This window comes from Nannobrachium achirus (genome assembly GCF_963921795.1).
Source record: "Nannobrachium achirus genome assembly, chromosome: 13".
NCBI lineage: Eukaryota > Metazoa > Chordata > Actinopteri > Myctophiformes > Myctophidae > Nannobrachium > Nannobrachium achirus.
The window spans coordinates 43,545,181-43,572,483 of NC_137833.1; the positions used below are offsets into that span (position 1 = coordinate 43,545,181).

Consider the following 27,303-nt stretch of genomic DNA (forward strand, 5'->3'; position numbering starts at 1 on the left):
TAACCGAAAGTGCTGCCTACATGACTATTCTGAAAGGGTTAAGGGGTATTATATACTGTATATACAGTATATCTGTCAAGAAGCTGACATATACTCCAGTCAATTGGAATGGAACTTTTGCCACAAGATGGCAGTGCATCTTAACACACCACACAGTAAAATCGTCAAATAAATGTCCTGTTTAACTCTTTCCACTGAACTGTTCCTTTTGTAGGCTAAGGCTACATCCTCTGAGTTAAAGTAACAACAGATTTGACTGTGTACACTTCTCTACATCCTCAGTTTTACCATTTTGCCTTGCAGTTTGGACAGCAACGCTTTGTGCTTTCTAGTAACTCATAAGCAAAGCCCGGTTGCACTGTAGTTCAGTCCAACAGTTTGCACATACTGTACCTCAGGGGTGCCCACACTTTTTTGACGTGAGATCTACTTTTAAAATGACAAGCTCAACATGATCTACCCCTCCAAAACATTTTAGCTGAGGGCCTGAGGGGGGCTTTGGAATATAGCAGCACTGGCGTTACATTTTAGACAAACACAGTTACTGTAAGGGGGAAATAAATGGGAAATACTGGGGGAAATGTCTTCATCCCATTCTGTGTGGGAAGTGGTAGGTTTTGGGGTTCTTTGTAATGCTACTGACTCTTGGAGGTTTGCCTACTTTAGAAGCCATGAAGGGAGCTGACAGGCCCTTGATGTCATATATTGACATATTCTTTTTATATTTTAAATAATTATATATTTTTAGAGGCATGTCATGTGGTCTACCTGCACACCCTTGGTGATTTACTGGTAGATCACGATCTACCTTTTGGGCACTTTGAACTTTTGGAAAATAACAGATATAACAAGCTTGCTGGTTGTCGTACAATGAAGTATATAAGGCAATTGGTTAAATAGGGTGTCTAACTGTCTGTCTATACTTACATCGTGCTGTGCCTGTGTGTCATTTCAAATCAACAAAGCAAGTTCTAATTAGAGAACAGGTCTAAATACTGTCTGTGGAAGGGTTGATGTTATTATACTACATGATTATCAATCAGGCAATGGATGTGGAGCCATTACAAAATGTGTGACAAAACATTTCATGAATTCAATCATTAATGAATCAGTGATATTTTTTTCCTCAGTAATGCCATGAAGAAATAAAAGAAAAAAATCTAAGAAATTCAACACATGTTTTAAATGTTTAAGAAGTAGTGAAAATAGCCGATCTACAAGCTCACAACACGGCAACCCAGATAGTTGTCTGCCTTTACAACCATGAATGAATTCCAGAAATGGCCTCTTGTCCATGCATATATTTTGATCAGCTCCTTTTCCTTTCCTTTTGTACTGCAACCCTTGTATCCCTCCACCCCAAGTCTCTTCACAGCTTCTGCTCATCTTATTCAGACACTGTGCTGATCCTGCATAACGATTGCCTACTGTAAACCATGCACCCACCTGTAACCCACATTTAAGCCATATGGGGATCATATTGACATGCTGGCTGGTGCCCTGCTGTTCTGTCAGTCCATGCACTTCTGCTGCTACTATACACCTAAATCTTAAAAAAATAAAGGCCTGACATTCTATCCTGGCATGGCCAGATAAATATCACTGCGTAGATATTAGTCTGGAATCTCTGTGTGGAACCTGCATTTCCAAGGACCAAATAAAAAAAAAAGAATACCTCTGGTGATAAACCCGGCCTAAATTTGCATACTGGGCCCTGATTGGTCCCACTCTACTGAGCGGTGCGGTGCCAGACCAAATCTGCAGAGGGCATTCTTTACCCCTGCAATGGCAGATTTGTCTGGTTTCCAGGCTACTGATATCCTACTAATATAGGCTTACAAGCCTATATATGGAACTATAGTTATTATCTCCCCATCAACATGCAGATTTGTATTTTGCAATTATTACTTGCGCCAGCATAGTGCACAAGTACTGCTTTCGTTCCGTCTGTTCCTGGTCGACAGTACAAAGGCAGGGCCATTAGCCAATGAGGGAGCACCGTTCTTGGTGACGTCACCACCAACATGTGCGACCTGATATAAATAACAAGGCACAAATTGGCACCTCGTCAGAGTGCCAACTTGCCCACCCACATACATACAGACAGCACCGAACAGCACAGAAAGTAGTAGGCTATTTGCGCGCTCTGCTGGCGCACAAGTAGGCCATACTGTACTGTATATGGCCACGAGTGCACAAGGAGCAAGGTACTGTCTAGTTTTTTCTAAATTCCAGATTCACTTTATTTTTTGTTAATGTAATTACAAAACGTATATTTATATTGAATTGAAAACAACCATCAAAATAAGCTACACATTTTTGTGAACATGCCAACTGCAAAATCCCAGTTAAAATACTGGGACTTGTATTTTCCACAGCCAGCAGTTTAATTAATTTCACTCCCTAAATTGCTTTACATTCTGCGCTCCATTTGCGCCGCATTGTTGACTGTGGAGGTGGTTTCTACACATGACGTCAGGAGGGCTGTTTAGCTGAACAGCAGATGTGAAACTGTCCACTTGACCTACCCAACCAACACGAACCACAGCTGTCATGCAACCAATATATTTGGCAACAGCAGTAGCCATGGGTGAGTCTGTTTCAATTGCATGGTGTGATATTTTACTGTTAGTTACTTATTAATATCAAATTAAAAAATGTATTAACAATGTTGATAAACTCAGTGAATTTAGCAAAAAACTAAGATGGCTAAACTGTAACGCTTTGATCTCATCATTGCCAGTGACAAGTGTTTTTCATTAAACCTACAGATTTTAGTTGCGTTACATGTATACACTTATACTTAACTCATGTTTTGTCACCCAAAAGGTCTATAGAAAAATGATGAATTATATCATTATCCTTTTTCAGGAGCTATTCATCTGATGATGAGCATCAAGATTTCACCTCATCCTTCAGACTGTTTGGCTCTGACGGAAACCTGTATATCAGACTTCTGCAGCAGTGAACATGCACTTTTCAGTGGCACATGTGATGTTAAAGGTAAAAGTCACTTTTCTAATTTCTAATCAAATGCTGCAGAGAATTAACATCAATCGTCACACGTGTAATTTCTAATCAAATGCTGTAGAGAATTAATATCTATCGTCTAGTGACAGCAATGATGGCTTGAGGGCACAAAGCTAACAAGGCATTTCAGTTCAATTGCGCTTCTTGGAATATGGTTGAAATCTAATACTGAGGCAACAGCCTGGAGCATGGTCTGTAGCAAGTGGCACCCAAATTAATGATGAAGGGCCTTCACCTGTCTTCACTTGCTGAGGGGACAGTAAAACACAAAGCTTATTGTATATTTTTGAAGTCTTATTTAGAATTTACAATTTCCCAAATGTTTCACTGTATACAGTATATAGGCCAGTGTGTTAGCTACAGTATATTGTGGACATATCATAGAGCCGAGCCATTAACTGCGTTATGATGTAGAAAAAAAACACCTGTTGTATAGAAAAGACCTTGCTTGCTTATGTAAAAAAAATCCTGTTTTTCTACCTCCCTCTTTGTATATGTTACACAAGATGAAGCGTGCCAAATAAAAGGCTCAAAGGCGTGTAACGTGAGCGTTCAGTCCATACTGGAAAGGTTTCCTTCTCTGCAAGGCTGTGTGTGTGCCTGGGAGGAGCGGCTTTGTGCCGTTCTACAACTGCTTAACACACAATGCCACCAAACACCAGGTGCAGTATTCTCACTATACTCTATGATAAGCATTAATGGCGAAAATGACATATTTGTCGACTAAACAAACTCTGAATGCTCTGATACGTTATGGGTATCCTGAACAATAGACGGGCTGTAGCAGATATTTGGTAGATAAGTCATGCAATCGTGTGTATATCTCCAAGCATACATTTGTTTCAATCATCCTTGCTGTTATTATGTGTACAGTTGCTCAACAAAACAAAGGTGCCCCACTGATGGACTGGCAGTCTAGCGATCTCATAGAATACGGTAATTATTTTGTCAATGATTGAAATTGAAATGAAATACTATATCGTCATTGTCGGGTGAAAACCTTGTATGTCCAAAACCGTTCGTTTTGCATTTATCATTTTAAAAATGATTTAAACTAGTGAAAACAGCCGATCTACAAGCACGGCGTTGTGTGCTTGTTGATCTGCTTGTAGATCTGCTGATCTGCTGTCACTACTTTTGTGCGACGGCCTTGTACGATGAAGCTTTGCTTTGCGAAAGAACTTACAAATTTGAAACTTGGAGATACGAGGTGTCTGCCCGACAACGACGATATAAAGGCTTTTTTTGTTTGTCTTGCTGGACTAAAGCTGAGCTCATTTTGATTGTTTTCTTTCAGTATATGACAACACTGGGTCCTGCTCGAAGCGAGTGACAGTCTGCATCAGTGACCACACTTGCAACAAGTATCTGGTACCTCTGGTAGATGCATGTGCACCAGAACAGTGTGACAGCAGCCGCTGCCAGCAGGTGTCTCAACACTTCTATGGCGGCATGCCCAGCAATGTGGCAGAGATGCTCGTCATGTGCGATTGCGAGCCGGGGGATCAAGCCTGTGTGCATTTCAAGAGCATCCTGCACAGTGGCACGTGTGGAGGTGAGGCCTGGACCTGCCTGGATGCGCTCAACCACTGCCTGGGGAATTGGAACTGCAGGTATCAGGCAACAGTCTTCATATTTGTTTCTGCATGATCTAATCTGACTACAACTTCTATCCGGTATATACAGTTTCACTTTTAGTCTATCCCACAGTGATATCCCTAATGGAAAACAGAAGTGACCTGTAACTTCAACACCCAATAATTAAACATCACAGCCGATCATTGTCATGCTTCATGATCTAAGGAGATTTTATTACGGTCTCATATTGATTGATTGAATACTGAATGTCTGACCGTCTTCATGCTGACATCACTGATACTACACAGTTTTGCCGCCATATTAACCATCTGTCTGCATGCTGACATCACTGTCTGCAGTGATGTCAGCATGTCAAACATAGCCAAAATAGCACATTTAAGGCCTGCTGTGACTCTTCTTGTTTCCCCCGGCCTACACCAAATCTCCTCACAGAAAAAGACGATCTAGTTGAAGTTGAACGTTTGCCTATTTTCACTGAATGTTTGCATATCATGACTTTCCCAGTATACAGACATTACCCATTACCCATAAAGATGTTCTCTTCAACTTCACATCAACTTCACAGGGAGCTGTTAAGAGCATACCAGGCCAAATGCTGGCATGATGAATATCCACAGTGCAGTGACACTGATGAATGTGTCAATCAAATGGATCCAGATCTTATCCATGGTGCAGATGCTGAATGTAAAAAGGCCTTTGTGGCCACCATGGGCTCAGAGCTTCAGTACCCTTGTACATGCATGGGACTGTACAATAATGATGAACAGCGCTGCAAAATACTTCACGACGCACTCCATAATCGGTCACGCTTCAGTGAGTACAAATTTAGTTTGACTCTTAACCGCTTAAGCCTTGTAATTGATATGGATGTACTGTAATCTTCTGACAATTCTTTGTACATTTTTTGATTTCTTGGGGGGGAAATGACACGTACGGGAGGGCGGGGTACGTTGTGCCGCAGTCGCGTGTTTCCTAAACCCACCAGGCTTGAGTTAAGACCCACCTCGCGGAAACGCGAGAACTTTCAGGAGTGGCTGAAATCCTTGCCGGACACATGGAGGGTGGATAAAGTCAGACCTAGTAAAGGCATGAAGACAATCTTAAAACTTGTACTGAGAAAAGCCTGCATTTGCACAATGCTACAGTGCTCAAAATAAACTGTGCTAAAAAATTAAAAAATAAAAATAAAAACACTGAAACTTACTTTGTACTGTGTTTAAAAAAGGGAAAACTTTGTAACTTTGCTAAAGAGAAAAACGTACTGAGGAAGCTTTTAATTTGTCACTACTGTACTCAGTAAAATTACTACTGTATCAGTTAAATTGTTATAGTTTGGATATGGCTTTGGGCGTATTATGCTGCGTGTATTATTGTAATGGATCGGTAGGTAGTGTGTAGTATTGCTTTGCCCTTGAGCGAGCAGCACTAACGTTCATATCATAGACTGTAAAAAGGTTCATATGCACTTTCATATTTAAGATTATTGAGAGGGGCGTTTCCGTGAGGCGGGTCTTAAATCAATCCTGGTGGGTTTAGGAAACACGCGCCGCAGTCAGGTCAGTAGTTATTCTCCATTTAAGCCAATGGTTGAGCAGGCCTGGCACAAGTTAGGAAACGTAACTTCAAAGTGAACTGCTCACATCCACCGCTCACTTCAAACATGGGTATGATTTTTTCAAACTTTCACTTTCAGTGGTACCTTGGAGACAAATGAGCACTCCTTATGAGCCAGAAATGAATGAATCAGAGGAAGGTCACAGGTGGATAACCAGTAAGTGTCCATTTGGACATCATAATTATAAACATCATTAGTATGTTTAATTTCCATTCTAACTCTTAAAGCCATGGTTTATTATTATACAAGGGATCATGGTAAACATGTGGCTTTCTCTATTTCACTGCTTGTTCTTTCAGATCAGTTACTATATGTGTTTTCATACGTGATACTTGTTGGAGTCGTCCTTTTAGTGACCATCATCGTTTTATATAATGTTGGGTGAGTATATAAAGACAATACATAATACCGGTATATATATAAAAACATGTATTACTATATATATACATATATATATATATATATATATATATACACACTTTTCCCCCCCATCCATAGGATGTTGAGAGGAAGGGATAACACAAAGTTTCAGTCTCCTGAAAAAACATCCATTCATCCATCCATCCATCTCCATCCGCTTATCCGGAGTCGAGTCACAGAAGTAGTAGCAGTCCCAGTAGAGAATACAAGGCTTCCCTTTCCCTGGCCACATTAGCCATCTCTGACCGGGGGATCCCGAGGTGTTTGGAGGCCAGCATGGAGAGATCGTCCCCTACCTGGACCTCTGGAAATGTTCCTGGGGAAGCGAGCAGGACTCATCCGTGCTACCCCTAACCAGTGGTGGAAAAAGTAGCCACAAATATTCCTTTTTTTACTTAAGTAAAAGTATCAATACCACAATTTAAAAACACACTGTTACAGCCTGGCCATAAATCATAACACCTGTTAGAGGTCGCTAATATTCGGACGTTACGTCTCTACAGGAGTTATAAAGGGGAGACAGAACGCTCTTGCTGGTTGAGCCCCAACGTCCATTTTAGGCTCAAAACATGTACAAATCAATAAAGTGCTCACCGCATCGTCGAAACAGTTTTCTATCTAACGACGAGCCCACTCGTCAGCATGTGTTAGTCCATATGTTTCAAATAAATTAATGTTTACTCAAACTTCTCCGAGACTCGCGTTTCCTCTTCGGAATGCTTCCGCCTTCAGAACTACAGAACATTGGAATACTTCCGCATACAAAAACGTCATGTCCTAGTATGAGCGAATAGCAAAGGGGATCACCGTCACGTGATATGGTCGGCCATTTTCACCCTGTAAGGAAAGCGATGAGATTCCGAGACAGTTTGAGTAAACATTAATTTATTTGAAACATTTGGACTAACACATGTTGACGAGTAGGGCTCGTCGGTAGATAGAAAACTGTTTCGACGATGCGGTGAGCACTTTATTGATTTGTACATGTTTTGAGCCTAAAATGGACGTTGGGGCTCAACCAGCAAGAGCGTTCTGTCTCCCCTTTATAACTCCCGTAGAGACATAACGTCCAAATTTAGCGACCTCTACAGGTGTTATGATTTATGGCTAGTTTCGGCCTGTGTAAAAGGCCTGTGTTCAAAATGTTACTTGAGTAAAAGTACCAAAGTATTGGCATCAAGTACCAAAAGTCTACAAGCATCGCGACGCATTGTGAGCTTGTAGATCGGCTATTTTCAAATAGCCTATGTATAAAATAGGGCTGAAGTGGTTAGTGTATGTTTTATAATATAATAATTTCTATCTGCAAAGTAACTAGTAGTTTTCAAATAATTGTAGCCTCTAATATTTGACAATTTTGACAATGTTTAACCAGAAGTACTAAAAGGTCTTTAAAGTCTTTAAATTGTCACTTTAGAAATGTGCAGATACCCTGTATACACGTATTTGTTTACTTCGAGTGAGAAAACAATTTTAACATTTAGCTAAACATCCGGGGACCCCCCAAAATAATTTGGGGGTCCCGACCCACAGGTTGAAAACCATTGGGAGATGCCAGCCACCCTCATGAGAAAGATGTTTTCAGCTGCTTTTATCCAGGATCTTGTTCTTTCGGTCTTCATTACCCACATTTCAGGAAAAAGCAACTGTGCTTTAATGCTCTATTATATATTCTAATGTGAAATTTGTCTTTATAAGAATTTCTTTTGTGATTTAGATTTTTTTTAAATTATTTATGATGATCTAAATTAGGCATAAAATAAACAAGAAAAAAAGAGAACCAATGTGAGAACCATTGTGTGTTATTATAGGAAACTTAATCTTGAGATCTTTCGTCCTGTGATTAATGTATTTCATACAATTTTCCATTACTTACATTTTTTTGTCATTAAAAGACAATACCAATGACCAATTGGCAACACACCGGGTCTGAGCCTAATACTCCCTTGTATGGTGAATATTATCGAGAATACGTTTGTCTGTGGTGATTTGTTTGATTTTGGTAAACAGTGTTCTGTTTGTATTCTTCCACTATAATAATCATTAAATTATAATTTTTCTTTCCCCCTGCAGTGAACTTTATTATCTTATGCTTTTCACTGCCTGTCTTGGCATACTATAAAACTATTATCACTAATATATGACATGCTCTACTCTACCTCCAAAAGGGTAATTTGCTTGTACTAAAAATACATTTACCATAAAGACTTAAAACACACATTTATTGTCATTGTAAAACAAATTAATTTAACTTGCAAATTGTGAAAATAGCAGATCTACATATCTCACTAGCATGTAGATCAGCTATTTTCACAATTTCTGCCTCTAATATCTGACAATTTAGCCAATGTTTAATGTGTCGTTTTAGAGGTATTAAAAAGTCCCTAAATTGTCTCTTTAGAAATGTGCAGATACCCTCCATACTCCATCCATTTGTTTACTGTTGAGTGAGAAAACAATGTTGCACATTAAGTTAATCATCTGGGGACCCCCCAGAATCATTTGGGGACCCTGGGGGTCCCGACCCACAGGTTGAGAACCACTGGCCTACTGTAATTGGTGGCTAGAGGCACAGACAGTTGTTGGTACAGCACGTGTTGACACGGTCGACCACAAACATCACAGAACTTGGGTTTGGTGATGGTCTTGGGGTTTGGAAGAAGGTGGCGCTAAAATGACTTCATTAACCACTTAAACCCCAGCATTGGTATTGTGAGGAGAGCTTTCACTGACAATAGCAGACCGACAAGCTGACAATGCGACGCACTGCGTCGCATTGTCAGCTTGTCGGTCAGCTATTGTCAGTGGAAGCTTTTCCCACAATAACAGAAAACAGAAAAGACACTAGCATTGAGCCCTGAGGGACTCCGGATACCCATATGGGGTTCATGTGGTTAACACAGAGGTTCACCACTGGTCTTTGACCAGGCCTCAGCTTTTGGGAAACAGGGATGATATTGAATGCTTTGATGCAAGCAGGCACCTTTGGATTCAGGAATACACTGACTGAATACATTTTAGAAAAAAAAAGAACTTTCTAAATTCTAGTCTTTTCTGTGTAGTTGACAAACATTGGATTTGCCTGGCTGTAAAATTGACAAAAGGCAGCAGTTATCAATAACATTTCATATGAGGCCAGACATGTCTTTATTTCAGAGATGAAAATGCATTTTGAACGTGAAGATAATCAGCCACGTTTCAAAACTAATATAACTTCCTGGACGGCATAAAACAGTGCAGTTAACGTCATTCCGAACGCACTTAAGATCTGTTACATTTGGAGGCCCTCAGATTTGCTTATAGGAGACGATTAGTGATTTCCTTGAAGTGGAGACATGACTGCATGAAACAGAACGTTTACTGTAGAAGACCTATATAACTACCATTCACAATTATATGTTATCACTAGCCTAGTAGACGCCTGAATATAACATAACTGACTTGGAATGTATTGCAAAATGTGGTGATAAGTTTCACAAATGTCATTATGTCTTTGGATAAGTTTTGTAAAATGCTGTTATATTGACAAAAGCAATACACTTACGGTATAGTACAATAGCAAAGGCATCAAATCTATATGCAGCAACAATAGCAAAATATTTGAATGGGGAAGTAGTCAGGTATTTCTACCTTTAAGTTACAATGATCTTGCTTGAGCAACCTTGGAGTTTGTCTTGCGGTCTAAAGCTTTGCAGATGAAGTCGCCGGCTTCAATCACTTTGGAAAGGTCCACTCCCTGTAATGAAACAGTAATGGCTTTCAGCAAGTAAACCTTTGGTACAAGGTCATGAATATTAATCTACCGTTATTGCCATGCCCAGTTATATTTGATGATGATACACTACTTTTTTATTATTATTATTATTAAAAGCCTGCTTTGAGTTGAACACTTTTTTTTTAATGTATTGACTATGGTGACATCCTTTAAATATGCCATTATTTGCCTCTGTATTTGTAGTTTCCAAATGGTATTTCTGCCTATTTGCAATTGGTGATGAGACCTGTGAAAAAACAATTTGGAAGTGGCAACTGGACTAATGGCAGATATATTGTAGGCTTTCAGTTAGATATCTTAAAAAAAGAATTGCTATGCTATATACTATAGTGATTCCAAACCTGGGGAACGGGCCCCCTTGAGGGGTGGCAAGATCAGCTTACTGATACTGAGGGCTTGTAGATCGGCTCTTTTCCGCTATTGGTCATATACGAGAAGTAGTTGACATGTCTGTAAAGGGGCGGCAGTGGCTCAGGAGGTAGAGCGGCTTAGTTCGATCCTGAACTTCCCCAGAGTTAGAGTTGAAGTGTCCTTGAGCAAGACACTGATCACCCCTAATTGCTCCCGATGAGCAGGTTGGTGCCTTGTTTCCTCCACCATCAGTGTATGAATGTGTGTGTGAGTGGGTGAATGTAATGCACAATCATTGTAATTGGCCTTAGATAAAGGCGCTATGTGAATGCATCATTTACCATTTAAAGCACAAGGGGGTGGGAGCACGACTAGCAGTGGTTCTCAACCGCCCAATATAATCATATTTGACAAGCACTTGGAATTGTAGGAGTTGAGGCATTACGTTTAGTGTGACACAATTCCACAGCTGAGTTTGTAGATCTGCTATTTTCAAAAATGGTGCCTTATTCTTATATTATTAACAAATTGGCCAATGTTTGACCAGTTCTTTTATTATATAGTTTGTTGATTACCATTGATGATTTTTGTATTAAAAGTCCTTAAACTTCCCTCAAACTAATGTGGGGACCCCATATCCTGAGTGACCCACAGGTCAAGAACCACTAGCCTAGCCAGCTAGACATCCCGAACCATGTTAAAACCTATGGTTAAACACTTATGGGATATACTGCAGTTAGTTAGCTGCATTAGTATATAGGCTGGCCCCAGGCTAAAGAACCACTACTAGAGAGGGAGTCAGCTTTTGTCAGATGTGAGGTTGGGAACCACCAGCAGGGGGAGCAATTGTAAAGCTAATTGTTGTCAAGAGGAGGACACAGTATAGTGATTAGTGAACAAATCACTGACATTAAAAAGTCAAATTTACATTATATTTGAAAGATGGCAATGAGACTTATCGCATGACCTCCAGAACACTGTGCAGGTGAATGCCATATATATCTACAAAAATATATAAAATCTCCAAACGCACATAGGAACACAGTAAAATCCTTATAGGGCAGAGAGTGTACAAATATAACTGAATGGATGGGTCATAGTACAATTAAATTAACTACTTAAGCCCTACTTCTTGAAAATAGCCGATCTATAAGCTCACAATGCATCACATTGCAACGTGTTGTGAGCTTATAGATCTGCTATTTAAGTTTTAGCCAAAATGTCCTTAAAAACAAAAAAAAGGACATAACATGTTAAATGCTTTGAAGAATGTTATGATGAGCATGTTTTGACACAATAAAGTATAAAAAAAACACAGGAATTTATTGTGAACACTTACAGTTTCAATGTCCATGCCATGGAGCATGTAGAGAACATCCTCTGTTGAAACATTGCCAGATGAACCCTGAGCATACGGGCATCCTCCCAGACCCGCTACCGAGGAATCTACCACACAAACCCCCATCTGCACAGAAACACAAGAGAGACATTCAGCACCTCCACGCAGCCTTAACCCCAGGTAGAATCCCCGAACAATGACCCTTTTTCTATTTGATTGTTCTGTTTGGCACACTGAACCTCTGCCAGGGCTGTGGAGCTTTACAGCTGTTTATAGGAGAAACTGTTGGCTTGTGTCTTATGAATATGAGTGGGCACAAAATGTCCCGCAATATGGCTTACTCATCCTCTTTGTCATTTTAAACCACCACATAATTATGGCCTTGTGCAGAAAGAGAGGAACATAATAAATGTCGAACAGGACAGGTCATATGTTTCTGATTCTTGGATGCTCATGTTTTTACTAGCTACATTTCCATTAATGATGTGGGTTCACTTTCATGGCACTTTATTCAGGGACTTTTCGTTCGCTACACACATGTCCTATGAATGATACAATTATTGAACATGATGGTTCAGAGCCTTTTCTTTGAGCCTTGTTGATGCATCTGTAACTAGTAATGCATTATTTCACTATTTCATTTGTCCACTGCCGGCAACAGGACCACCTCAGATGATCTGTGTCTTGCATCATAATGTTCCAATTCTCTTCCAGTCATCATGTGTAAAAATATAACACCCATGTGAAAAGCACATACAGTACCTACGGTAAATTAATTTCTGACGTATTTCTTTTTGCCCACAGTCAAAGTAAGTAATTGTCATATTTCTCCGTTTTGTGGGAAAATCCATTTTCCCTGACTACAATACCAAGTGTCTGGCCTCCATATGAGAATTAATGACGCGTTTTGAGTTGTTCCCCTGCATATCCTTGCTTTTGTTGGACAGTTTCGCCAAACTGAAACACTCCCATAATGCTTCTTAGAAAATGCTTATAACCCTACTTTTCTTTTTGGACACTAAAGATAGGAGTATGAGAAATATACTGTATATGAGCATTAAGAAATGGTCTGTTATCTAATCTACATTTCACCTGTTATGATGATAGAAAACTACTGTTCTAAAGAATCATTATTTCTATTAAGCTTTTCTATATTATAGAGGTTTTCAGCATCAGAGATAAAAGTGCAGTGACTACTATGTGTGTGCATCCTGTGGATCGTGGGTCTCGCTCGTATAATTTCACCAACTACAAGCATAACCTTTGTCTTCACAGAAACACAGGTCAAGATATCAGGATGTTTTCCACATGTCCCCGGGACTGTCAAGAGAATATTAAAAGATGTTTTCCAGCTTTCATGGCACGGCCAAATGTCAGGGGATCCCACAGTGAGACTAAATGAACACAGCGATCCTGACCTCCAAGTGGCATCAGGTCAGGTCACCTCCAACCCGGAGTCATGCAGGGTTCTTTCCCCCTCGGGGGACAAAACCAGGCAAACTAAATTATTAGAACCTCTGTAGCCTTTTTGAACAATGCTCCTAATTGGTGCCTTCTCTTCCAGACAAGGCTGTACTTCTTTAAGGGGCTGTCTGAGCCAGCTATAATTACTGTTTGTGTTGGCAGGGGCAGAAGAGGAGGAGGGAGCGGAGGGGAGCGGAGGGGAGGGGAGGGGAGGGGGTGCTAGAAGGAGGGAGGGGGATCCACTCCGGTGTGTGTGCTGTGCACGAGATTTCCAGACCTTGGTTAAAGCCAGAGCAGGATATTGTACTGGGCAGACTTTTTTGTTGTATAAACACAGAGTTGTAATCTACCATGCCAATGCTTTCACTTTCAGCTGTTAGTCGTGTAAGGCCAGGGTTCTTCGGGGTTCTACTGTTTCGGAGGGGAACAAAAGACAAGGGAAGAACGATCCCCCTTCAACAGCGATGCCCTGTTCCTCTGGTCGCTAATCACGCAGAGTTTGGTGGTCAGAAAACCCCAACTTGCCAGTGTTCAATTAGCTTCACACTGCCCAGAAACCAGATGTGGATTTGCTGTTAAATAGCCACATTCAGTCAGCCATGGCTATATAAAAACAATACATTCCTGGGAAAAGGACACCCAATGTTGAACCATTTTCAAGCTCACTTGATTTTGGATAAGCTTGTTGACATTCTACATTGTAAGTGGACCAGTTTGGAGATGTACAAGCTCCTATTATGGTTTCATACGTGCGTCAGCGAGGGGGAGAGTGAGAGAGCATGTTCATTGAATGGAATGAAGCAATGATGTTTTTACTTTCACACAATCCATGAATGTGAAAGGAACTATTTCCAGGTAAAATATACATAACATTGGACAGATTTGATAAATAAACATGCCATAGCATGAAAACAAGTGACAAAAAGTACATGAATGGAAAAGATTCAGGCTGCATACCGTAGCAAATTAAACTGTAGAGTAGTCATTTTCATATTATTTGAGTGGAATACAGAGTTATATGGGAAAATCATCAATGATGACATCTATGCATTTAGCCTATGCCTGAATATGACAGAAAATGTAATCTTGGGGTTGAGTTTTATCCCTTTATGATTATGCTCAGTGATGTGTTTATACCACATTTACTCTGCAGAGTAAATGTGGTCGCTACTGTACTTAAGTACACTTTTGAGGATTTGTTACTTTGCTAGTGTTTACACATTTATTTACTATACTTTTTTTTAAAGCCCTATGTATACTACAAAAAGATATACAAGCTCACAACACGTCGAAAACGGGGCATTCTGCAAAATGAGTAATTTTACTTTCATTACTTAATATGTTGTACTTTCTCAAGTGATTTTTAATACTGGACTTTACATTTTGTTACAGAGTATTTCCATTTTCTATATTATAGACTTTTACTACCACTGCTTCCATCATATTGTACACATCATTTGTTACCTTACTATGCCACTATTTCATTGAATTGTAACCATTGAAATCAAGCAAAAGTGTTATTGTGTGTTCATGATCACTGTAGTACAATCAGTAATAACTTTAGAAAAATGCTATAGGTGGTTAACTTTGTCTCACCAGGGCTGCAGATACAACTGATGACTTATGTTCACTATTTACGGGTAATTATGATTCATTTTAAATGACCAGAGGTTATTTTTGTGTGACTGCATGTATACATAATGCATCTAAAAGACTCTACAAGTCTACATGATCAATGATACCATCTGGCAAATAAATATGATCAAATAAGTATACTCATATTTATAAATGCATAAATAAATGTCAGGGGGTTTATCCACTTAAAATGGATTATAAAAAGTATTGTCATGAAACCATTCTTACATTAGGGATAAACCTTACATTTCTAGAAACCTCACAAGCTGTCTAACCTACAGTACGTTGCTTCTTAGTTTGTTTGTAGAACAAACTAATTTACCCACTTTTGGCAATTATCTTGAGTCTCCAACTGTTTAAATACTGCTACTGAAAGACAAACGTGTTGTTTGAGGAGTTTTATGAGTGCTAGAATACCCAGCCCAGTTCATTCACCTACCTAAGAAGTCAGCAGCAGCAGCTATATACAGTAGGTTGTGGTGAAATGCTGGACGAGATGAAATATATTTCCCTGCCTCGATGGTGAAATCTAAGTACACACTTTCTCATTGTGGGACCTGCCAGGAGTATGTTTGTAACAAAGAACCCCAGAACTCCTGAAAAAAAAAAGAAGAGGAAAAAAAAAGGGGAAAAAAAGGTACAAAGAGCATGGAATGTCTTTATCACGAACAAAAGAGGTGACTCAGGGTTGACAAGGTTGGGGGTATTCATTTCTCTCCCAGTTGGTGTCGTGGCCTACTGGCACCCGGTAATGAAAAGCTATGATAAAAATCTTTCATTTCCATTTTGTTTGTGAGTGAACAAATGTTAAATATCCTTGGCTAGGATTATTTCTGTGGTCAGAAGGCAGCCATGATGAATACATTCCTCAGAGGGTAATTGCACTGTTTGCCAAACAGAATCAGCAGCACCAAGTGTATACAACATAGTGCATAATGCTTTGCAAAGCATGAATGAATATATAAGACATCATTCTATCATTTTGGCCTTTCTTCAGTTCTGAGTGAATGTCTGTCTCTTGGACGAATGATCTCACTTGACCATGACTGAAGCCCCTCGGTTTATCCTGAGAGCTTTGCAGATCAATCCCAGCTCCAGAGTTGCAGCTGCAGTTGCAGTGCCATTTGTCATATATGCGCTCAGTTAGCGGCCAGTGAGCGGATCATCTTCCACTGGCCTTTAAGCACAGCATTGTCAGATAGCTCAACAGCCAAGCGACAGATGAGTTGGGAGCCCCTCGGGGAACCGTCTCTCCACCTAGCTCTCTCACTGGCTTTGTCAGACAGACACTGAATAGGTGAGCCATTGTGTCGACCCCCTCACATCTGCTGACCCACCCAGCCCCGATGAGCAACTATCCTCTGCTAAGACAATGAGCCCCAGAGAACTGATACAGCCATATCTGTATTACCTCTGTTTTATGTCCACTTTCCCTCACAAGGCTTAGGTTCGCTATGGGGAAGTGATGAGAGGAGGGCTTTTCCCAAAGGGTTTTGTCCACCTAATTAGATGTTTGTGATCTTAGGCGTCGTAGAGCGTTATTAATGTTCCATGAAAGCTCCTTTCTTTCTTCACAACAATGCATGAGTCCTCTGATGGGAGGGCCCATTGGAAATATCTTATGTTCATTAAGATTCTGGGATTTTCTTTTTCTTCCAGTGGGCAGTTCCTGAATCATTTTCCTTTGTGGCGAGGGTTAGATCATGTTTCTTAATGCCCCCCCTTCAGTGTTGACTGATGGGTCCTGCTCTCCTGTGTCTCATTGTAATCTACACATTTTGTTTTGAAGAAAACAGAACCTTCTTAATACCCACCAAACAGTGGATACATTCATAATGATGTATAGTGACACATTACCGCTGAAATGCAAGACTCTATCATACATGTCTCTAAATATTCATCCTCTTATGGGTGCAAAAATAATTTGGACAAATTAAAATGAGATTAGATTGTGTTTGAGGCAAGTGATTATTTTAACATCCTACTCATTGTGTAAATTATTTGCATAATAACATTGAGAATATGAAACAATTTGTAACTGATATCTCTATTCACAAGAGCTCAAAGTGGATGCCTAAACGGTAAATAAAATGTGAAATGCACCATTCTCCAAAGCATGTATCATTCACTAATTCCAGTGGTGTTAAGTAACAAAGTACATGAACTCAATTACTGTACCTCTACATCCCAGAGGCAACTATTGTAAAAACTAGTTACTTTGTGGATTTTTATTATTATTATTACAAAACATATACATTAACCATTTGAACGCTATTTAAACTTTGGCTATTTGACAATAGGTGATTTACAAGCTCACAACATGCGTTGTGAGTTTGTAGATCTGCTATTTGTCTATCTTAGACGTGATAACTTATGGGACAATCTGCATAATAAATGGCCTACTTTTACTTTTGGTACTTTAAGTATATTTAGATGTTTTTTGTACTTTTACTTGAGTATATTACTGGACTTTTACTTGCAGTACTTTTACTTAAGTAAAAAATCGAAGTGCTTTTCCTACCACTGGCTAATTCAGACAGTGGAGGAAACCATGCAAGGCACTCACCTGCACACGCCCTACTCGCCTGTTCATATGGGCTGGATAATTGAAATGAATTGTGCCACATTATATTCCACATTTACTCTCTGAAAGTTATTAAAACAAAAAAATTGGTACTGGTGTTTTGTTTTTCAGCTAAAGGTTTTATTTGTACAAGATTAAGGATCTGTGCGAATCTATCTTTGACACATTGGCGTAATAGGTGGCGAATGTTCACCTATAGAGGGTATGCGAGTGACATCATCATCGTACCAGGAAGTTATGCAGGAACTCGTACTGAGTGGCAAACAACTACTCTCTGGCCTTGAAAGTCCATACATCCAAACAGAAAGGTCCTATCTGATTGCTTTAAACGATGTTAAACGACGTTAAACTCACTTTGCCACTCGATTTGCCACTCGATTTGCCATTCACTTTATGCATGCGCAATTGCGCATACCCTCTATTATGGCATGCCCAGAATAGTGATGCTAGGGGTTCATGTGTTTACGGTCTAACAGGGAACATGAGGGCAAATAAAACACCAATACATGCACTTAAAATAACTAAAATTGAATCTATAAGAATCACCATCTCTATGGGGCTTTTAAGCCGTGACATCATTTTGTAGGCAGAGGAGAATCTGCCCCCAGATCATTTTCTGTCCCTCGCTATTTTCAACAGATCCGAGACAAAAATAACGACTAAAGTATAATTCTAACACTTTCCTTTCAACAACAAGGAGAAGAAAAATGTGTAAATAGTAAAAATAGTAAAAAGATTCACGGAAACTGGGGGCAGAAATTCTCCTCTGCCTACAAAATGATGTCATACTTAACAGCCCCATTCTAATTTTAAATGTTCCTCTTCTCATTCTCTCGGGTAACACATCTCTGATATTATGCAAAAGATGTATCCTGATCCCCTCAATAATGTTTGCATTCATCATCCTTGCCAGGGCACCGAGCCAGAACTTAAAAGTACTTGCAGGCTTCCAGGCACCTTTAAAATGAGGAAGGTTGGGGTGCTGACCACATACCACATTCCTCTAAAAGATGCCAGGATTTGTAAGCAGAGTTCCTCTACAGATCTCAGCAAGAGAAATCAATGGAATATTTTACATCCCTCATAAAGTGAGACGCTTTTTTCTTTGCACTTTACTACAAGAAATCCCCAGGTTTTCCTCCTCTCTCCTCCTAGAGATGTCAGGACTCCCCTCCTCCTTTAATTCCTCCAACTCTCCTTATTCGGAGTCCCCAGGACTTTCTTGTGTTATCCTTTAAGCTTTGATATCTGACTGCACCACATGCTGTTTACATTTCTGACTAATCAAGCATTCAATCAAACTCGTGCTACATAGATACCAGGTCCATGTAGCCAACATTGTGAGATTTCTCAAGTTCCTCACACAACCTTTTCTTTCCAGACGTACCATGTCATCTACAGTATAGCAAAAAATATATAGGATTCCCTTTCCTAAACTCTGTCCTCGGATGTTGAGCGACTGGTACTATACCAGTAAGACGCCCTAAGGGTGAGAAGCGACCTCGCCCTAAAGGGCGAGGTCATGCACATGGGTGCATGCAGACTGCTGGGCGAACGCTGGCGCTTTGGCTTGGGATCAACTTTGACCAAAAAAACAGACCTGGTTTGTTGTTTAAGTTGGCCAAAATGTCACATTTTCCCAAATATGGAGATGACCGATGTCTGACATAGACAGAATTCATTTGCATTGACCTGTTCTGACATCAGAACACCTCATCCCAGCTCAGCAGAAGGATACAGCTACGGGATGTAGCATCATATCATTGTGATGTCAGAACAGGTCAGCTATATCCTTCTGCTGAGCTAGGATGATATTGATGAAATCAAGGAGCTCCATATATGGGGCTATATCATATATCCTTCTGCTGAATGATATTGATGACATCAGGGATCTCCATATATGGGGTTGTATCCTATATCCTTCTGCTGAGCTGGGATGAGGTGATGTCAGAACAGGTCAGCTATATCATTGTCGTTGTGATGTCAGAAGAGTGACAAAGAAGAGTGACAAATTAATTAGGGATTTTGAGTGACAGACAGGATCTGCTGGCTTTCATACTAAGCAGCAACCTACGGTCGCAATTATGTTCTCTATGGTCTTGCATCATTTCAGTGATATTATATCCCTAAGTCGAAATCATTTAACCCAATTTATGTCTTGGACAAAGCCTTACCTTTTTTAAGTGTACATTTTTGCCTCATTCAAACGCTCTTCCTCATAGTTCAGAGAGCAACATAATGGACATTATATGGACATTAATTAATGGGGCCATTAGCAGTTTAACTTTACCATCCTCATAATTATGTGGGATATTATTGTGTGTTTTTACCTGGAGTGCAGTGAGGATGTTGGCCAGTGCTTGCCCATAGGTATCATGGCAGTGGACTGCTAAAGCGCTGATGGGAACCTCCTTCATTACTCTCTGCAGCATCTTCACCATGGAGCCTGGAGTGCCAACACCAATGGTATCTCCCAGGGACACCTCATAGCAGCCCATGTCATATAACCTTTTGGCCACCTATAACAAAGACCAACAGATTCATAACACCTGTACCTAATTGGGGGAGGACTCAGTGATATCAGGGATTTAGTGCTATTATATCCCTAAATCAAGATAATTTGAAATTATGTTCTTGCCCTTCAGATATAGGCCCACTTGTGCAGGTTAGAGCCCTCTAGTGGTCAGTAAATTATGTTGTTTTATTAAGTTAAATATGGCCACTTGCATGGTTTAGCTAGTTTAGATATCGACTTCTTTTAAGAGTTCACACTAGATTCGATCATTTAAAAGTGATATTTGTAAAAGAACACACACACACACTTGCACGCACGCACGCGCGCGCGCGCGCACACACACACACACACACACACACACACACACACACACACACACACACACACACATTTTACAGTGTGTAGGCCCAACTGGTAGTAGGTTTCATGGCTACGACAACATGAACATCTCTTCTGACTTTTGAAACCAGAGAACTAGTCAGTCTATGATAATCACACTGACGGCACACCTGGGGCTACGCCGACAATGAAAAGGAGAATGGCTTCTGACGTTTTTCAGAACTTTTACATGGAAATAAGGGTTTTTATTGGAGCACTGCTATCAATTTCAATGAAGACAAAAATATATTCTTGTCCCCAGACAAATCTTCTCTTCAAGTTTGATAGGGCGTGACTGCTGTTTGGGTCGTCTTATATGGTTTCTTTCTATAGGCTAAGCACTGCTAAATATTTACTAATGCATATGTAACCCACTAAACAACTGTCAACTCATATAGGCTATCTGTGAAATTCCCCCATGTGCAGATAAATTTGAGGTTTTCAAAGGTTCATCTTACCTCTGCAACTTTAGCTGGGTCAACGTACCCCTCATGTGGACACCCTAGTGCACAAGAAACATATCTGAAATAGAACAAGATGAATTAACAAAATAATCATGTTTATATGTTTAAGTGAGCTAAACTAACAATTGACATTTTTTGTCATATTCTTTTATAGCTACTCCTCCAGCTGGACTGCTCTTTCCATAGTGGTGCTGCACAAACTGTGGGACAGGGGACCAGTGGTGGACAAAGTATATAAGTAAGTATTTCAAAGTACAAATTACAGAATACATTTTATTTTAATAATCATTATTATTTTGTACTTTTTCATTTTGGGTCCCATGAGTCCATCTTTTGAAAAGTAGTACAATATATTTAGGCCTACAGTATTTGAGATGTAGCAGACAGCATTACCAAGTACTTACTACTAATAATTACTGTCCACCACTGCTTGGAAGCCCAACTTTTTCCTGTACAACAACTTCTAGGAGATTTACTGTTAACTATTCTTGATGATAAACTATATAGAGAATACCTAATTTTGCTTCAAGTGTCTCATATCAACTGGGAATCCTTTTTGTCAAACATTAAATAAATATACCTCACCATCGCTGGATTATTTCCAACATGCAGAATAAACAGCTACTGAAGAAATTCCCACACATCTGGACTTGTGTGGTTTATTAATGCATAGAATAACTTATTACACATCTGGAACTTCGCTATGAAGCTATTAATTCTGGATTGTGTGCGTGCTTCCTCACATATATTTAAAAATAAAAAAAGATTTTGATTTAGTGTGAAGAGTGAAAGGCCTCGTTAGTTGAGTAAAATAGTCCATGGGCCATACGAGTTGTCGGTATCAAAAAGGTGGCAAAGGTTAGGTCTACCATGCATTTTTGAAAAGCTCTATATCTGTAGATTATATTTTGGTATGATAACCCTTTCTTAGACACAGCTAAATTAGTGTTATCAGCCGCTAGAGTTGGTGTCCCATTAACTTTACATTACAGGAAAAAAAAGCTAAAAATGAATCTGCTTTAAGTAGCATAAGAGGGGTCAAACTAGGGGGTTTTCATGATGCTGAATCCATTGCAAGCATCTGTTTTGCACGAAAAACATCCGTGGGGCTAAAACTCCCCCCACAAAAGTGTGAAAAGTGATGACTCATCACTTTTCATCACTAAACCATAGTCTTGTGGGACAGTTTTTAGCCCAAGGAATGTTTTTTTGTGCAAAACAGATGCTTGCAATGGATTCAGCATCATGAAAACCCCCTAGTTTGACCCCTCATATGCTACTTACTACATGGTAACCTTTGCCACCTTTTTGATACCGACAAGACAACTCGTATGGCCTATGGACTAAAACAGACATTTCAAAGGGGACGTTATAATTTAAAGAATACAAACCCACGGACTGGAATTTGTCGTTCTTTGGAGGAGTTAATGACCTCCTCAAACCTAAGCATACTTTCATCAATGGAACAGTTGATATTGTGTCTACTGAAGGTCTCAGATGCTGACCCAAACACAGCCACCTCAGTAGCACCAGCTGCAACCTTAAACCAGAGAGAAAATGGACAGTATAACACACATTCAAGCCTAATTCATGCTTTGTCGCACATGTCGCTCGACTCTTTATCGCAGAGGAATCAGTTAAAGGGATATGTCACGCATTAGAATGTTCTAAAGGGTGAGGGGGCAGTCATTTATAATTACTTTTTTAATTTACTTTTTATATATTTTTTATATAATGCTATAAGTATTAACGTCACAAAATGAAAAGTTATAGTATTTCTCAAACTTAATCAATATGAATGAATGCTTACAGCATCCTGGAAGCCATGCATGTTAGGTGTCAAAACTGGATACCGAACATTGGGTGACCTCTGGATTCCCTGAAGAACGTCGGTGTGATCTGCCATCTTAATGAGAGGTAAAGACATATGCAGATAATTAACCACTTCATTAAATCCTATATACTTTTGGTGTTCATAAAATAGCTGATCTACAATCTCACAACACGTTGCTGTAGATCCGCTATTTTACCAAATGTACATAACTTTCCGCAGAATGTTTGCCTATTATATGACAAGCCCAGAATCAGGACACTGTAGGGTTCATTTGGTAAACCCTCCAGATTTATCTGATCTGGATTATCATACACTATACTAGAGCAACGGTTTCCTGTTCAGGCCTTGGACAGCACTGTACAAATCCATAAGGAACAAATACTCACTCATTAAACAAAAATAGAAAGAAAGAAAACCAACATAGCTGTTTGTCTGTTGTCATGACATTGGTAGTAGCCCATTTTATCATCCTGAATGAAAAAAACAACGCTATGAAACTAGACATGAAAAATAGCTCAACGTTTTTCCTCCCTAACATCTGTGGGTCCAACACATAAGAAGGATTTTCCTCCGCCATCCCACAGAGAAGAATGAGTACCTAATAAATCACTCAGCACTTCTTTGCCGTGCACGAAGAAGAGTTATTACCTGCGGTACCCACTTTGAAGAGACAAAGCTGGTGGCCTCGATCACAGGCAGGCCCGTTCCTGAGAGCATGTCGATCAGCTGGATTTTGACCTCTGTCGGAACGATCTCCTGGAGAACAATGGAATTGAAATAGGTCTTGTTATGTTGGATATGATTGATTCCAGTCACGGTTTGAAAGCAAATGACATTTGGCCGATTCTACCGTCATGGCTTTGCAATCAGAATGATTTACTGTGCTCACTCGCAACCTAGTTTGCATTCTTTGCAAACGTATTTACAAGTATGGGGCGGCAGGGGCCCAGGGGCAGAGAAACCGTCATTATAACACAGAGGGTTCCCGAAGTGTTCCCAGTTCGATCCGGGTCTCCCCCAGAGTTAGTGTCGAAGAGTCCTTGAGCAAGACTCTGAACCCCTAGTTGCTCCCGGTGAGCAGGTTGGTGCCTTGGGTGAATGTAATGCACAATCTATGTAATGTGCCTTAAGGCGCTATATAAATTCACCATTTACCATTTAAGTATAGCTTCTGTCATTGTGTCAATCTGTAAATCTCCTGTTCTGCAATAAGGAAATGAGTGTGGTTGTTACTCATGCAACATACAACAGAGTGAATAAGCCACCCCTGGGAACTCAAGACATCCTTCTTGTGGAATTTGAGGTTGCTTGTGTTCATTTGATGTATATAAATTATTTGAGAGAAATTGTAAAATATGTGTCGGTGTCAGACAAGGGTGGAAAAACAAGTTGTCGTGCTTAAAGACAGGGTGAAATCAAAAACATGTTTTTCACACTTTTAGAGCATATCTGTATAGTGATAATATGGCCATACCTAACACTAGATGCCAAAAAAATAGAAAATAAACAATTTTTGTGTATATTTATATCAAAGGTCCCTAAATAGGCCATTCTTAGTTATTTCTTGTGAACAGAAATTCAAAAAGTGATGACATAGATAGGTCCGCTTGCATATACAGTAAATTACCCTAAGTAATTAACCCTAACCCTAACCTTTGATTACATTCACCTGTTTGTTTCCCATTGCTGGCTCCCATTACTCCCATAATTGCTCAGATTTTAAATCCCATCGCCTGAAGGGCTGGTCCCCTCGGATTGGTTCAGAAACACACAGTCTTCCTTTTCAAACTGAAACTTCAAAATAAAATACCCAAAATAGTCGTTTCATTGGGTCTTTAAGTTAAGAGTACTGTTGGGTTCTTCAAGAGCAAGGTGACCACATTTCTTACATATTATTACAAAACTGAAGATGTTATGATCCAAGGAGAGGAAGTACCAATAATATATAACCTTATTACCTTTTCATTTTGAAGTCCGTCTCTAGGCCCAACTTCAACAATTTTAACAAAGTCTGGATACTCATGTGTTGAAATGCTCTGGAACAATATCAAAGGTGAATCACTTTAAGTGTAAGTTTTCACAAAGAGTCAACCAATCCTTATGGTTAGGGCTGGGCAATAGAATGATATTGTACACATAGACATGAGACTAGATATGGATATGGAATACTAGATATTGTGATATGGAATTGTGTTTTGTCTATTTTCTTATTTTATTTTTTCTATTTTTTGAAAAAAGGAATTTGTTGAAAATTATATATATTTTCTTTTACATTATCGTCACTCACAATATTTATATCCAGGTATTTAGTCACAAATATTGTGATATTTGATTTTGTCCATATAACCCAGCCCTATTAGTACCTTCAATCTAGGATTGAATATCCTTCTCCTTCTCCTAATCATCATCTTTGAAGAAGCAATAGATTTGACTTCGACACGGTGTATAGATTCTTAAACTGATTCTTAAAATGATTGATCCATTGTATGATCCATTCCACACCCATATATGACTTGATATGACCCAAGTCATATCAACAGTCGACAGAAAGCCATCTCTGACTCTGAGTCAAAACTGAACTCCTGTGGAGATCAGTCCAATAAAAAAACATGACATTTCATGTGTATATTCCTCATACCGAGTACATCATACATCATACTTCCCAATGTATGATGTATGAATGAATGAACCATTGTAAAGCGCTTTGAGCACTTGGAAAGCGCTGCAGACATATATATATATGTCTGCTGTGGAAATAAGAGGAATACTTGTCACAATATCCCTCTTGGTTCTGTTTTTTATTTTTAATGTGACATAAATCTTAGAATAGAGGAGAAGCTGAGAGAATTATAAGCCCCTGTAAACAACTATAGTTAATTTAATGGACAATTATGTAGGTTTTCTTGTGGCAAACTTATGGGAAAATAACACTAATATATTGGGAGGAAATAAGAATTTAGCCTGATAGTAAACCAAGGGTATCATTACATAAGCACAGTATAGCATCTCATGCCATCTGTCCCTTTCCACATGGTTACCGTGCCCCCCCCCCCCCCCCCCCCCGTTATGAGAGCATCACGTGTCAGAGCATCAGCATGTTCAGGGCAGCGCAGTAAGATAACCACCCCTACCTTGTGCTCTAGAAGCCAGTTGGTCAGCCATGGGTAGTCGTGAATGAGTTGCTCATAACTCAGGCAGTGTTTCACCGTGGCGGGGATGTTACCCATCCGAATGGCTGCCTCTCAGTGCCTCTTGCTGCCGCTACACCTTCCCAGTATCTTCTCTCGGAGTCTCGGAGACAGATCTTCACGCTCTGCTGCAACGAGCGCGTGCGGCGTGCACGGACGGACCAATACGCTAATGTATAGGCTGGGGTGATGGAGGTTGCCTGTGCTGCATGGGGGAAATGGGATTAGACACGTCGGCCCGAACAGTGGAGAATGACTCAGCGGTTACCATAGCAGCAGCAGCATCCTTAGCTGTGAGGTGATCACATTAAAACAGAGGGGGTGGGGGGTAGAGAGACAGAGGGAGAGAGGGAGAGAGAATGAGAGAGAGAGAGAGAGGGGCAGAATGTAATATTATTAGGAATGAGCAGTGCATTGTGTGGGCTGGGTTTTGTAGTGGAAACAAGTATTTTGTATCCACCATTTTGATGGTTTTACAACTGGCTGCGTATTGAGCTACACTCACACACAGGAGGAAGATGTTTGATTTAGGGATGCGACAATATGAAAATGTCATATCACGATTATTGTGACAAAAGAAATCGCGATTTACGATATTATCACGATAATCAAAATAGCACCGATCTACAAGCTCACAACGCGTCACAAAACCACAACGCATCACGTTGTGACGCGTTGTGACGCGTTGTGAGCTTGTAGATCGGCAATTGTTTGGCAAAGACATTTGATAGAGTGAAAAAAAGACTGTATCAAGTACTTATATTATAAGTACCTTTTACCAGTTATAGAGGGTTTAAGTTAACCTGACTTTCGCCAGATGGTGGCAGCATTGCGTTGCATTGCTTTACCATCTGGGCTCGGTCCGGCAGAGTTGATAACACTCGTAAAGTCCCGGGCCGGACCAATCAGCGGCAGCTATGGGCGGGCTCTGAGCGGCTCTGAGCCAATAGAGTCTGATTGCAGACCACGTGGAAACCCAGGAGGCAGATTCTGGGTGCAACGTCATGCAGACAGGCCAATATGAGTGGTTGGAGTTGGCACTCCCAGACTGTGACAGAGAGACGGCCATATCCAATCACCTGCTATAGAATTTGAAAAAATGGCCCGCCCCT

General features: G+C 40.0%; 2 protein-coding genes across 2 annotated transcripts in view; one reads left to right on the plus strand and one right to left on the minus strand.

Moving 5' to 3' along the window:
- Positions 1 to 27,303, plus strand: part of fbxo9 (F-box protein 9) — a 446,168-nt gene that overhangs the window by 276,380 nt on the left and 142,485 nt on the right. The gene's annotated exons all lie outside the window — the stretch shown is intronic.
- hmgcll1 (3-hydroxymethyl-3-methylglutaryl-CoA lyase like 1) lies at positions 10,302 to 26,230 on the minus strand (the record flags this gene model as incomplete). Its single annotated transcript, XM_080740751.1, has 9 exons — positions 10,302 to 10,400; positions 12,130 to 12,255; positions 20,143 to 20,331; positions 21,164 to 21,227; positions 22,561 to 22,709; positions 22,980 to 23,075; positions 23,652 to 23,759; positions 24,962 to 25,039; positions 26,135 to 26,230. 9 exons carry the CDS (start codon positions 26,228 to 26,230, stop codon positions 10,302 to 10,304), a joined length of 1,005 nt encoding a protein of 334 aa, XP_080596877.1.